General features: G+C 45.0%; 1 protein-coding gene across 1 annotated transcript in view; it reads left to right on the forward strand.

Moving 5' to 3' along the window:
* The window catches only part of tspan4a (tetraspanin 4a), a 74,896-nt gene that overhangs the window by 22,870 nt on the left and 37,026 nt on the right, over nucleotides 1-15,000 (forward strand). Inside the window, exon 2 of the mRNA XM_063189048.1 lies at nucleotides 9,267-9,458. Within this exon, the coding sequence (XP_063045118.1) occupies nucleotides 9,267-9,458 (192 nt within the window). The remainder of the gene's footprint in view (nucleotides 1-9,266; nucleotides 9,459-15,000) is intronic.

Raw genomic sequence — 15,000 nt, forward strand, 5'->3', positions numbered from 1 at the left:
TGCACTTAATTTGTCTCTCCGCTGTCACGCCGCTAAGTGCTCCTGGTGTGTTTGGAATGAAGCTTATTAAGTGGGCCGGTAGTGTCCGGTGTGGTTGAGTTGTGAAAGCATGGACGACACCTTAATTGTGTGTGCGTGTACGAGTCCCTGTTTGAAGCAAAGTTGTAGTTTGCATAGTGCTGCGTGTGTGAGGACGGTGTTCATTATACGGTTGCGGGGAGGTTAATAATGTTAATGCTACCCAATACACTGGGGTTCTCTGGAGGATTGCCGTGCTTTGGGTGATGTACGGTACTTTATAAGGTTGTAATGAGTTACGGAACAGTGTTGCTGATGAGTTGCAAGAGTAGGCCTATTTTTTTTTCCTTTCAATACTGCTCCGTGACTCATAAGGAGAAGTAATCACTTGGTGCACAGCTAGAAATTGAGGGTTCCCTGAAAGACAATAACGTCAGACCCACCCAACCCCATCAATCTCATAGTTCCCTGTGGGCCACTTTGCCACCCCCTGTTTTTGACCCCTGAACCACCCCCATACAGTTGTAGTATCTGTAGTAGTATCTGTGGTATCGGGCGGTGTCCTATGTACATACGTGCATAAGACCTCGTGTAGACCTAGTATTTGTATTGAACCTCTGTGATGCTACACAGAATTTTGCATTGAAGTACGTCAGGCAAACCTGCCTATGTTTAGGCCAATGTCGTCTATTATTAGAGGTCAGTGGTTTAGGCTGTGCGAGACAATTGGCCACCACTAATAAAAAAAGAAATGCTGTGTCTTTGGTAATTGGTTGGTGTTCCATGCAGAAGCATGCAGACCCGACTGACTGACGCACATTTTTAGTCCTTTCTCTAACTCTGAGAACTAGAATCTTTGCCAAATCATGCTTCATGTACGAGCTTTTCTGCCACAGTTGGCCTCAGAGCCGCCGCGCATTAGAGCCAATCCTTTTCTTTGAACCGCCAGGACTTAATGAGCACACAATTCATGGGACTGGTAGATAAGTGCCAATTAGTGCCTACTCATCTGTGCTAAGCACACAGGCAGAAAGAAATACCATTCATGGGATGGCTCTGGTGATTCACTCTCTAAGGCTTCAGTTCGCCACCTCTGCTAATGCTGCCGCGTTCAGTGTTTTTCAGTAACCAACTGTTGACTTTCGTTTTGGTTCAGTGTAAGCGCTCCCACACATGTACCGAATGCAATACCCCACTCACTTCTCCCCACTGCTGTCATAACACTTCTCTTCTTTACATGAGTGAAACTGCCGTTTTGACATATTCTCTCTGGTTAGGGCATGTGGGTGTTTTGTTGCAATAAGACTCAAATAGTGACACTGCTTGGCTGGAAAACATTGCGTGGCACACAGAGTTGTGCCAACTGAGCGTGCAGGGGCTAAAGGTGTGTCATTGACACTGTCAGCCACTGTTGTGCTGAGGCTTCACAGAAACTCCACAGCCACAGGCTTCCTCAGGCAGCTGGAAGCAGTTGCATCATGCTTGCTGGAGAAAAAGAGCAGCAGCCCCGGCTTTACCAGTAGGCCGACTAGGCAGCTGCCTAGGGCCCCATCAAAAACTGCTCGCTGTAGGGGCCCCCAATAGTCAACCGCCCCATGGTAAAAGCTAGAAAAAAGGGCCTCATGTCTATACATTGTTTTTTTTGTTTATAAACACGGTGTTGTGAGGAGGGGCAAGACACTGGCAGCCAACCACGTGAGCTAATTTTTTGACCGGCAGCGGTTTCCAACAATCAGAGGTTGAGTTGTGCGCAGCCAGGATCACGCCACCAGGGGAAAACAAAAATGTAGAGCCCATCTTTATTTCAGCTAGGGGCCTCAAATGCGTAGAACCACCACCGACAATCAGTGTCAACTTAATGAAATACTGGCCTGGACCCCGTCTCTTGAAAGCATCGTTGTTAACCAGTGAGCAACTTACTAGGTTAACTTACAATGGGAAATTACATTGCAACCAAGTAAGTTTTTAACTGAGTAAGCAACAATATTGCCGATTAACGCATCCCTGAATCCTGCTTTAGAATACCGAATAGAATCCCTTTTAGTGTTACTGTATATCATTTACAATGAGATGGAAAGCATCTCTCTCATTGCAGCGTGTGCAGTACATTGCACAAGCATTGTCTTTTTCCATCCTTTTTTGCTCTGAAATTGATGAAACAGACTGACTGACTGCTGGCCTTGAAAACAGCAGAGAAGATTAAAGTCTTTTCAGCTTCTGGTAGCCGAGTGGAGCAGATTTTGTATTTTCTTCCGTTTATGAAAATAGAGATGCAGTTTGATTTGAATCACAGGGTGCAGTGATACATTTGTCAGCCCTTCAATTTTGTCTAGCTGACTGTTTTTTTCACACACCATAAATTCACAACGGCTGCAGATGATTGCTTTTCCTGAACAAATAATTAATTAACCCATTTAGTTTTTAAAGAGCCAATAACAATCTTGACATATAAATAAAGTCTTTGAACATTTCATGAACTGATAACCGATGAAGATGATGAAAGGAGCTGTTCCTTATTATAATTAATTATTAACTAATTACTTCATTAATTATTTAAAAATATCATCAAATCTACATAAATCTCACAAATAAATACTGAACGTTTGATGAGTGTTTTTCATTACACACGCAAATGGTGACACTTCCCTTGAACCACAACTAATTCAAGAGGCAGCCTTGTGCAAGTTAATGTCATAATTATCATAATAGTGTAAACACCTTTCAAAGGCATCTCTGACCTCTTAACACACTTGATGTCACTCTGGCAGAGGCTGTTCTTGTTGACAGGATCTCACATAAGCACTATAATTTTGAAAAGCCCCCGAAGGTTATTCATGAAGCTATTAGATACTGCATTAAGCAAGGTATCAAAATTATTTACTCAGATCCCAAGCACCCGCCTTCTCCCCATCATCACTACATTAGAACACACACACACACACACACACACACACACACACACACACACACACACACACACACACACACACACACACACACACACACACACACACACACACACACACACACACACACACACACACACACACTACCACCACCACCAGCACCACCAAACAGTGTCAACAGCGTAATCTCACACAGCAGGAGGTGTATATATATGGGGGGAGATTAGTCGCTCTGTTGGCATTTCATTTATACTGACTGGTTGATAAGCCGTCCACTGGTAAATGGCCTAGTGCTATGTAGCACTTTTTGAAGTTAATTATTTATAAATCACCCTTCATTTCAGTCAACATGTCTGATGTTTTCATAGTATTGGCATGAAGTTTAAATTAACCATATGATACTGATTATCAAATAGCATTGACGGGATTATGAGCAGTCCCCTGTTAAATGGCCCATGTCCCCACGGCCTATACTATATCACTTTTAGAAGTTAATTACTTAGAAATCACCCTTCATTTCAGTCAAAATATTTGATGTTTTCATAGTATTGACATAAAGTTTAAACTAATTTTCGTCATTGACCAATAGCAGTGCACCATTCAATAAAACCCCACCAGGCGTGCTATTCTGTATCTGCAGTTCAATTACCTGCCAGTTGGGTTTTACTATTAGGCTTCTTATGTAAGCAAATGTGAGGCTATTTAAAACAAGTACGGTCTGGATTTGACATCCGCAATATGTTCACCACTAGAGCTGTAATGCAAGCTGACAGCGATTGAAATAAAGGTCCATGAATGTTTTATTACACTTTTGTCAGTTGTCATTGCCAGATTATGTAAGCACTGCGTAACCATATCAGCAGAGCCGTGTGTATTGATATTCTAGCCTACATTTGAACTGGGCCAAGCTCTCTAGGAATAAAGGGGGAGCCCGTTAAGACAGAGAGAAAGGATACATCATGTACAGTATGCTATGTCAATACTATGTGGCACTGTTTTATTCCAGCCTTTGTGTCCAACTGTGTAATACATGTGTTGACATGGTACACACTGAGCAAAGGGTTTCAGCTCCATATGTATGCCAGTCTGCCTCCAATGAGTTTGACAAATATGGAATATACAGACGAGCATATTGGTATTGGCAACCTTGAAGTTTAAGCACATATGGGAAATATCTCAAACAAATATCACAACAAATGATAAGATCAATCATAATTGCCCTTTAGATAGCGTGCGGTTGATACAAAGTAGAAAAACAATCAACATTAAAAACTAAAAGATGAGAGGAAAAAACGGAAAAGGGTGAAGCTCCCGGAGTCACTGGTATTGGCACCTTTTACTGGATGTCACTGTGGAAACCTACTTTTACTAAATGTGGTAAATCACAAATGGGAATCACCTTCGATTAATTGCTTTTGTCCGTAGGACATGAATTAGCCAATGAATGATTATATTTGTGTTTTAAAATGCAACCTGTAATGTTCCTCTTTCACAAAGGAGAAGACAGATCAGCTGTCCAGGACACAGGAAATACTATTATTTGCAAAAACAAGATGGTGCAAGTAGTGGAACAACCACAAGGTCTAACATCTAGACACCTGATGGATAACTTCGAACAGTGATGATGGGTAGTTGTTTCAACAAGCATCACATGTTTAACACTACAACTAAACAGGGCTGTTTGGGTGGAGACCTAGGCAGACCCAATTGCTAGAAATCATAAAATGGAACAACTGGTGTTTGCATAAGAGAGCGTGGACAAAACACAATCCTTTAAAAGATGTTTTAGGATCAGATGAAACAACAGTAGAGCTTTTCGATAATGCACACAAACAGCATGTTTACATACTCTGCACAATAGTCTTTAAGGAAAAGAACACTCTTCCAAAAATCAAGCATGATATTGCATAACATCATGTCACTGCTTTGCTGCATCTGGTATTGGACACCTTGACTGCATCACAGGCATAATCATTTACAGGAAATGTTTAACCCTTTTTTGAGGTGAAGATCATGTGCACTTGTGCAAGACAAAATCCAAAAGCATGCATCCAAAAACACAGCAGAATGGTTGAGAAATTAAAAAATGACAAGCATTTTTTCCAGATTTAAATCCAGTTGAAAATCTTGGGGGGCATGTGCAGTCTGCCATTAGGAGAAGGAATCTTGTACATGTTCCAGAGGTTGAACATATTGCAAAGCAGTGGGGATGCATGGGGGAAAATACCACCAGAGAAGGGCTGGAAGCTCGTCGACGAATACAAAAAAATTTGGAGGCTATCATTGCTGTCTAAGGCTGTGCAGCCAAACATTAAAGGAGAAGTCCACTTTTTTGAACATTAAGGCCATTTTCTGAGTGGTCTGCAATGTTTTAGAGTCCCCCTCACCGTTTATTTCATGATTGCTGCAGTCTCTGTTATTTGGCTGATTTGGATTTGATCTCAACCAGCTTTAGAATGGCCGTCTATGGGCACCTGCAACTCTGTTCTTAAAATCACCTTTAACATTTGTTTTGAAGAATATGCAACTCAGCAAGTGTTCAGCAGTATTCACTGGTGTTCCTTAGCAATTTTTGTAGCGAAATATGGCATCTGTTGTGTTTTATGTGTGTTTTATGTAGCAATTTGTAAGTTAAGTTTCACTTTCACTTTCACTTTCTTTCACAAAATGGCAAATAAAAAATGACAGAAGCTATATTTCGCCTTGAAACTTGTTAGGGACTGCAAGTGAACACCCCTAACCACTTTGTGAGCTGAAGACTTTCGAAAACAAATGTTTAAGGTGATTTTAAGAACAGAGTTGCAGGTGCTCATAGACGGCCATTCTAAAGCTGGTTGAGATCAAATCCAAATCAGCCAAATAACAGAGACTGCAGCAAACATGAAATAAACGGTGAGGGGGACTCTAAAACATTGCAGACCACTCAGAAAATTGCCTTAATGTTAAAAAAACTGGACATCTCCTTTAAGGAGGGGTGCCAATATTTTCTTTGAAATTACAAGATGCAGTGGGAATTTTTTTGTTCTATTCTAAATATCTTCGGCCATCCAATTAAAAGATCCTGGTGGTATAAGTTGTGCATATTTCCATTTATGTCTGGATATATTGCACTTTTTGTAAATAAAATTAAGGGGTGCCAGTACTACTATTCTGCGCTGTACAGTGTGAAACATACAGTTTGTACGATACAATCACATACGTATTCCATTTGCCAGATATGTACTGTTATATAGGAAGTACATACAATTACACATCATCTTCGAGTTTACCAAACATGAAATATACAGTATGAAATGTGTGCAATTGCCGATGCACAGTACACTATCTCTATGTTTCCAGCCATGGAGTATAGGAAACATATGCAATCACTACACATACGCATAGCATCTCCAAGTTAGCCAGACATGTAATATAGGAAATGTATATACAGTACAATCACATCTGCTGTATAAGACATGTGAGATGGATTCTCTTTATTTGCTAATGGCTGTATCCATTATACACTGCATCAGAACTACATCAAAGGCTTAGTGCATTATTTCAGGTAATCATCCATGAGACGCGGAGATCCCTCAACACCTGTGTGTGTGTGTGTGTGTGTGTGTCTGTGTGTGTGCACGTGTGCATATGTGTGGGTGCATGTGTGTGGGTGTATTTGTGTGTGTGTATTTGGTTGTGAGCGCGTGTGTGTGGGCGTGCATGTGTGTGTGTCTGTCTGACTGAAGTATCTCTGTGTGAGTGTGTGTGTGTGTGTGTGTGTGTGTGTGTGTGTGTGTGTGTGTGTGTGTGTGTGTGTGCCTTACTATGCGCTCCGCCTGCTCCATGCTGTATCTGCCCCAGTTTACTGTATTGTATGTTGTGAAGCGGCAAATAGAGAAACCACAAAGCATGCGTCTCCTCATTAGGCACCTCAGGGACCGAATTAGCTACAAATGTGAAACCTATGTGGGTGTTTTTGCTTCATATTTCACTTGTTATGTCTTAATACGGAACCTCATACATCTCCTCACAGCAGCTGTTTGCTATTTACAACAGACGCTTCTGTGGAGGTTTTTTTTCTGTATTTCTCTCTCACTCAGCAGTGAGCTGTCGTTTTTTTCTCATCTACAGTACTGTAAGCTGATGTGGTTTGATGGTGTGTTTAGTGACAGTGGTGAGGCTACACTATAGCGTTGACGAATGGACAGGAAATGGGAAGTGTTGTGCCTGCCTCTCACAAAGCTCTGGGTTTGTTTTGAAGCACACACACACTCACACACACACACACACACACATGTGTATAACGAGCTCCCCTGGTTTAGGCACAGTAGGCTTTATTTCCGGAGGGTGGTTGGCCCAGCCTTAGGCTCTTCCTCTTAGTGGCGCTCTCTCTCCCTCCCTCCATCCCTCCTCCTTTTTCATCCCTCTCTCGTTATTTCCATCCTGTTCTCCTCCGTTCCTCTCATCCTCACCCCCTTCATTCCTCTTCTCCTTCTCTCCCTTCCCTGCTTTTCTCCTCCTTTCTTCTTTTCCTCTCTCCCTTTCTCATCTCTGCTTCTCTCCTTCCTTCCCTTCTTCCTTCGTCTCCACCCCCCCCTCTCTCTGTTTCTCTTTCACCCTCCTTCCCTCCTTCCTTCCCTCTCTTCTTCCTTTCCTCTCTCCCTCTCTCCTCTCTCTATCCCTCGCTCCCTCTTGTCCTCATCTGGAGTGACGGCTTGCAAATGAGTTTCCTGCAGCAGCCTGCTGTAGTTGAAGCCTGGGCTGGGTGCAGTAGGATGTACGTATCCTGGATGTACTGTAGTGGATATCTCGCCCACTGACACAGTTCACGGCTCTGGAGAGGATGACACATGAGTCCAGCCGGTGGAATGGAGGGCAGGTTTTTGAAAAGTATGTGTAAGATGAAAACTGACGTCACCCAAAGTGGCAGAAGTGGCAGTTCCTTTCAGGACAGATTTAGGTGCAACCCGGGGCACTTCTGGATTCATTCATTCGTTGTCGTCTTCTTCTTCTTCTTCTTCTTACGCCAGCCGTTCCTCTTTTCACACTTGTCTTCTCCTATCTTCTGCTCTCCAGTCTAATTTAGTCGTCTGGCCAGACTTGTCAGCGAACACGAGGACAAAGGATTTTTGTGCTTAGTCTCCCTCTCTTCCTCCGGGGCTTCACATGCATTTTAAAGGCCTGTTTATTTCTGGCTTATTTGCTTTGCTTTGTGCTGTTATTAATAATTTCTCCTCCACACACAACAGAGCGTGGACACAGATACAGGCACAGAGACACTCCACTCTCTCCAGCTCGTTCATATACACACATAAATAGCAAGAAACAAACACATACACACAGACACACACATGCACACACGCACACACACACACACACACACACACACACACACACACACACACACACACACACACACACACACACACACACACACACACACACACACACACACACACACACACACACACACACACACACACACACACACACACACACACACACACACACACACAGCACCCCCCCCCCCAAAGAATGCATCCATAATTCAGGAATGTGTGGACTGCAAAAGGCCACACTGTGTGATTGAGATGACTATATCATCCCATTACTGTTGCAGTCACAACACGACATGAGGGCATTAAGCATTCCTGCTCCGAACTGGCTTTAAAAGGACTTTGATGCACTTCATCCCATATCTGACTACCACGATTCCCTTTCTCTCTGTCTGTCTGGGTATCCTCTCAAGGGAGTCTTTTTTTGGTGTCATGCGTGGCAATGTTTAATTTAGTTTATCTGTAACTTTGACTGTGGAGAGATTGAAAACTGTGACAAAAAAAATCTTCATTCTTCTCCCCTCTCTGCATCTGTATATATATACTATGTGCTCTCTCTCTCTCTCTCTCTCTCTCTCTCTCTCTCTCTCTCTCTCTCTCTCTCTCTCTCTCTCTCTCTCTCTCTCTCTCTCTCTCTCTCTCTCTCTCTCTCTCTCTCTCCACCCCCCATCTGTCTCTCTCACTGTCTATCACCGTCTTCCTCTCAGTCTGTCAGTTTCCCACATTACCCTTTTTTCATTCTGTCCTTCTCTATCATGCTCATCTTAGTCTGTATGCCTGTATATCTGTCTGTCTGTATATCTGTCTGTCTGTATATCTGTCTGTCTGTCTGCATGCCTGTCTGTCTGTCTGTCTGTCTGCCTACTTGCCTGTCTGTCTGTCTGTCTGTCTCTCTCTCTCTGGCTCTCTCTCAAATTCAAATTCAGTCAAGCTTTATTGACATGGCAAGATCACTGTGTTGTTAAAGCATTTATCAAATGGATCAATGCTAATGTTTCCTAATTTTTTTCTCCCCTTCCTTCTGTAGCTCGGGGGCTGTGGCATCCTGGGTGTGGGGGTGTGGCTGTCGGTAACCCAGGGCAACTTTGCCACCCTGTCGTCCTCGCTGCCCTCCCTGTCGGCCGCCAACCTGCTCATCGCCGTGGGAACCATCATCATGGTGATTGGCTGCCTGGGTTGCATCGGAGCCGTCAAGGAGAGCCGCCCCCTGCTGCTAAGCGTAAGTTATTGTTGGATTGGACCAGGGCTTCCCAAACTTTACCATGACAAGACTTCCCATATACCGCTAGATTCCATGGGTCATGCCACACTATTTGGGTCTGTGCACCCCCTTTCATGACCAGAGTCTGTGTGTGTGTGTGTGTGTGTGTGTGTGTGTGTGTGTGTGTGTGTGTGTGTGTGTGTGTGTGTGTGTGTGTGTGTGTGTGTGTGTGTGTGTGTGTGTGTGTGTGAGTGTCAGTGCCCCATTCTGATATACGGAATCTAAAAATAGAAATGCACTCAGAGAGGGCAGACCTCCGCCAAGGAAGCTGTTTGATAGAACATTTGACTATGTTACACCCTATTTTCTTTCTGCCTTCTTTTTGTGGAGTTAGAAACTGGAATGTCAAAATTCGCCCTGTCCGCAATTCAATTTGCGGTCACTAGAGCCGTATAGATTTCTAAGTTAGCAACGGAGTAGAATCTTTTTTTAAATCCTGGTTCTGGTTTGTGATCCGGATTACCAGATAATCGGACCACCAGATAATCACTTCTTCCTCGGGTCATTTCCAACAACTCCACAAAGTTTCGTCCAAATCCGTTAATAACTTTTTGAGTTATCCTGCTGACAAACAGACCAAAAACATAACCTCCTTGGCAGAGGTAATAACAATAAGAGTAGTATGTTCAGAGATGCAACGGGAATATTGTTTAGCTTATTTTTGTTTAATGGGTGTACATTAATTATCCAATTACCATATTTATTTTGTTTTGCTAGCACCACTTCGACCCAGGGGTCACCTCCCCCACCTTGAAAACCACTTGATTAGACATGCACCCTTCAGTCAGCTGTCACCCGCTCAGCAGTACCACTGTTACCTCTCACCTCCCTCTCCACTTGAATGACCCCTATACATATTACCAACAGGATGGTCGTGCTTTTCAAAAGGGGCGTTAGGAAGCCCTCGGGGGGCGTTGAGAAGGAGACATCTGGGGGGGGCAGGGGGGGTGTGCTCGGTTGCAAAATGAGGTTATTTTATTTTTTAATACTAAGGGGGCGTTGGCAGGATTATGATAAGTTCAAGGGGGTGTTCAAGAAAAGGCATAGAAACATTGGCTTAAGACAAGACTCGTTGGTCTCCCAACCTGGTACCATGTTATCAAATTCCCTAAAGGGTTAAAACACTAAGTAACGTTGTCATCCCATCGCCACCGCCAACACCCAATAATTCTGAAGCTAATTGAGCATGCTGAGGAAGAGAGACGAATCGTTTATACAGATTAAAAGCACTTTCAATACTGCTGCATGCAGTCACGTTTTTAAATTTAGCACATAGCCTCCAGACTACAGTAGCTTAGAGAAAGCCCCATGAGGCTGTCAGCCTGTGAGTGGCTCTTCAGTAGACCCTTTCCCTGTGCCAGCTCTCAGCACATCTGTGTACATTACTGGGAATTCAATTTAGAGACCACCTATCCAGCCTGCACACACCCGCGCTCAGACACACAGATGCATGCACACACACACGCATGCACACGCACACACACGCACACATGCGCGCACACACACAAACACACACACGTACGCACACACACGCTCAGACACACACACACGCGCGCGCAGACACACTCACACGCACACACCCACATACACGTACACACACACGCTCAGACACACATACACACAGACGCACGCACATACCCACATGCACACACACACAAACACACGCATGCACACACGCACGCACACAAGCACACACACCCACACTTACACAATACAGGCGGCTGTAAGCTAGCAACCTGCTGGCGACTTTCTTCTTCTTTTCTCAGCTGTCACTTAGACAGAAAAGTCATCGAGCCATCGGTGGTAGATTCCCGCCGTATTCCCGCCAATATCCTGTTATAATTTCACAGGAGTCTACCTGTAAATGAGCCCAGACAAGTTTGATAATTAGCGTGCAGAGTGACATTCTCATTCTGCTCTTTGCCACTCCAGTTAAGTGTCAGCATTAGTGTATTACCTGGGCTTTACAAAGACAGGCCTAATTAGACCACTTATGGATTGCTAAAGGACAAGTTTCCGTATACGAGGAGCCCCCCCACTGCGCGCATGCTTCAAAGGGTTCTGGCCGCTATCCGGGCTAATCAGATAGGGTTTACTCGATGACAGGTTGTTGTTTTTTCACAACCTTTCAACAAAAAAGGAAGTAAATGTCTATGGCCATCACCTCATCCTCACCCCTTTTCTCCTTCTAAGAAATCCATTATCCTTTGCAGCTTTCACATTTTTTTTTTACACTTACACACTTTTTTTTTAAAGGTAGGCCTGCCTAATGCCTGAAGCGAGTGGAATTACTGTTTTACCACGGCTTAAGTCAGGGAAGTCGTTGGCCGAGCCCCGAGATTGACTCGGCGGGTTAAAGGTGATACCTAATAACTTTGAGAATGATGAACTAGTGAGCGAAGCTAATCCATAATTGTCCTCCTGCCTCCACCTATTGAACCGGCGTGTGTCGGGAGCCTGTTGGGAAAAGGAGCGTTCTGGGCGGGCGGATCACTGGGCCTTGAAATTACCCTCGTTCTTAATCTGGATCGACAGCCCCAGCGCCGGGGTTGAAGGTCTTAAAGCCACTCGTTGACACAAGGCTACAATCCTGGAAGGCAGGAGGAGAGGAGAGGGGAACGAACGTGGCTGGGATGGGATGGGACAGGATGGGATGGGATGGGGCCGGGGGGGATGTATCAGCGGGTGGGGGTTTCACGAGCTGATGAGAGCCATTACTAACCACACAGCTCCTCCCGAGGGGCCTTAAGCCCCGGCCCGGCCGGTATCAATATCTTTAGTGCCGTTTTATCGGGTTGCATCCTCACGCAAAATGCTGCATCTATCTTTTTGCCGTTTCGAAAAAGGGGAGTAGCAGAAGTCACAGCCAGTGGTATAAGACGTGGTAAATTCCTCCGGATTGATTCGTCTAAGACTTTAATTATATTCATTGTCGCCTGCTCTTGCTCCTGCTCTTCCCCCCACCCCCCAGCCAAGGCATCGATCCCTGCTGAAAGCAGATTGCAGCAGCCACGCTGGCACGCATTCTGGCATAATAATGAATCTAATCACACCTCTGAAAGATTTCATGAATCTTTCATCACGACCCGGGTTCTGAATTAAGCTATGTGTGTGGGTGCACACATGTGTTGCGTGGCATTTAACCAGGGGAAACAGTGAGCAGAGAGTGATAGGAAGCAGGAAGAGAGAGAGAGAGAGAGAGAGAGAGAAAGAGCAGAGAGCACCAAAATATATTTACCAAGCGGCTATGGTTGGTTCAAGCTGAGTGTTCCACACTCAATGTGTCATACACAGTAGGTGAAGATATCTGCCATGTAGCGTGGCTGCATCATTTTCTATGTATATGTGGATTTATGCAAATGCTCAAAACAGGGCTTACCCAGCAATCGTATACAGGTATTAGAAGGTATGATGTACTCTCATTTGGCTTACCTTATGTGTGGTAGATGCAATTTGCAAAAGCAGTAGTTTCCTGTGTTTTATTAAATCAAGAATGACTACGCTGTGTAATTCACCAACATGGTGGTGTAGTTATCGCACTTCTGCTTCCCACAGATAGATGCGATCTTTAAACGCGCGTTCATTACGGTGCCAAAGGGCACTGAGGTGATAAATAACCTGACTGCTGCAATAGCGTTGTAATACTGATTATTGCCCAAACAAAACGAAGAACAAAGGACGAAGATGGGGGTGAGTGGGAGGGCGAGAAGCAGGAAGCCCAAATGAGTGGCAATGCTCTCTGAGCATAACGAGCAGCTCCAGGGCTGGACTGGCCATCTGGCATACCGGGCATTTCCCTTTGGGCCCTGTACCCTCGTGGGCCCCTATTTTCAGAAATGTAAAAAAATATTTTTAAAAAAACATTTTTAACATTTCTGAAAATAGGGGCCCACGAGGGTGCAGGGCCCACTGGTGATTCAGTTCAGCGCTGCTAATTATGAGGGGCCCCTTTAAGCCAGACATGCCCGGGCCCTATGTCTCCCCCAGTCCAGCCCTGAGCAGCGCTGTAGTGTAGTGTGCTCATCCAGCCAACCGCATGCTGAGCCTGAACTCATAAACGTGCCACTCTCGCTCGTATTCCTGTAGGTGCATGTTTAATCATCTCAAACTCATTATCCTTACGCCCCAGATAAAAAAAATCCCCCCATGATCACATTGTAGCCATGAATCATATTTATTGGTGGAGCAATTGACCGTGATGAAGCTCCCCTTCCAAAATCAATCTAAATCTCGGGCTTGCCCTCCTCCTGAACTGATGCTCTCTCTGTGTCTGTGTGTCTCTCTCTCCAAGAGCTCAAGCGGTCTGGCAGGGGGTAGAGTGTTTGTGTGGGTGTGTGTGTGTGCATGTGTATGTGAGAGTCTGTGCGTGTGTGTGTGTGTGTGTGTGCGCGTGTGCGTGTGCGTGTGTGTGTGTGTGCGTGTGTGAGTGTTTGTGTGTGCGTGTGTCTGTGTGTGTGTGCGTGTGTACGTGTGTACGTGTGTACGTGTGTGTGCCTGTGCGTGTGCGGTGAGCCACGCTCTGCTCTGCTAGTGGCCATAATATCCTTGCGGGAGGAGGATAGGTTAGCTTCCCACCTGCAGGCTGGCTGGCTGGCTGGCTGCGTCCTGGGCAGCGCCACAAAAGATTTATGCTAAGATATTCCCCGCACACCCTTGTGGGAGCACACCATGTTTACTTGTTAAGGAGGGTATTTACGTCATTCCCTCAATTTTACAGTTTTTTCTCCCGAGTCTCTTTATGGCACACAGCTCTGGCCCCGGTGATGGTGCGTAGGTGGGGGGTGGCGGGTGGGTGAAGGCGGCCCTTTGGAACATTAAACTTTAGAGCCTCTGATGGAAAATGATGAGAGCAGAGGGAAGAGATAAGATGAAATGAGATGAGATGAGACGAGGCAAGGAAGACAGAGACAATGAAGGAGAGTGACAGAGAAAGAGAGAGACAGACAGAGTGAAATATATATAGAGAGATTGTGAGGGAAAGAGAAAAAGAAATTATTGTAGACAGATAGAGAGAGAGTGAGTGATAAAGAAATAGAGAGAGGGAGAGAGAGAGGATGAAAGTGAAGCAGAGGGAGGGAGAGAGAGATTAATACCAGCCAGAGAGCTGGTGCAATCAAAAGTAGAATGGAAGACAAAACAGAGAGTACAACACCCTCCTTAAAAAAATCAGGCCAAGCAAACCAGAACTGGTGCCCATAAACCCATTGGTGTATCACCAGGAGGAGGCCCCATTCGACTGAAGTTTATGTTCTCTCTTCTTCTGTGAACTCCCTCCCTTCTCGTCTCAGCAGGATGCCTCCCCAGTGAGGCCAACAGAGGAGGAGGAGGGGGGGGGGGGGGGGACACAAAGGGGTCAGTTGTCCCGGGACCAGGGAGAGAGTGTAGCCCTGAATTGGCAGCCTATCACATTATATGTGGCTCACTGACGTTTCAGCAGTAACACATGTAAGGGCGACGCAACTGCAGCCAGTGCCACTACAGTGTTGTATGGATTTTTTTA

The sequence above is a fragment of the Engraulis encrasicolus genome, chromosome 22 (assembly GCF_034702125.1).
Source record: "Engraulis encrasicolus isolate BLACKSEA-1 chromosome 22, IST_EnEncr_1.0, whole genome shotgun sequence".
Lineage (NCBI taxonomy): Eukaryota > Metazoa > Chordata > Actinopteri > Clupeiformes > Engraulidae > Engraulis > Engraulis encrasicolus.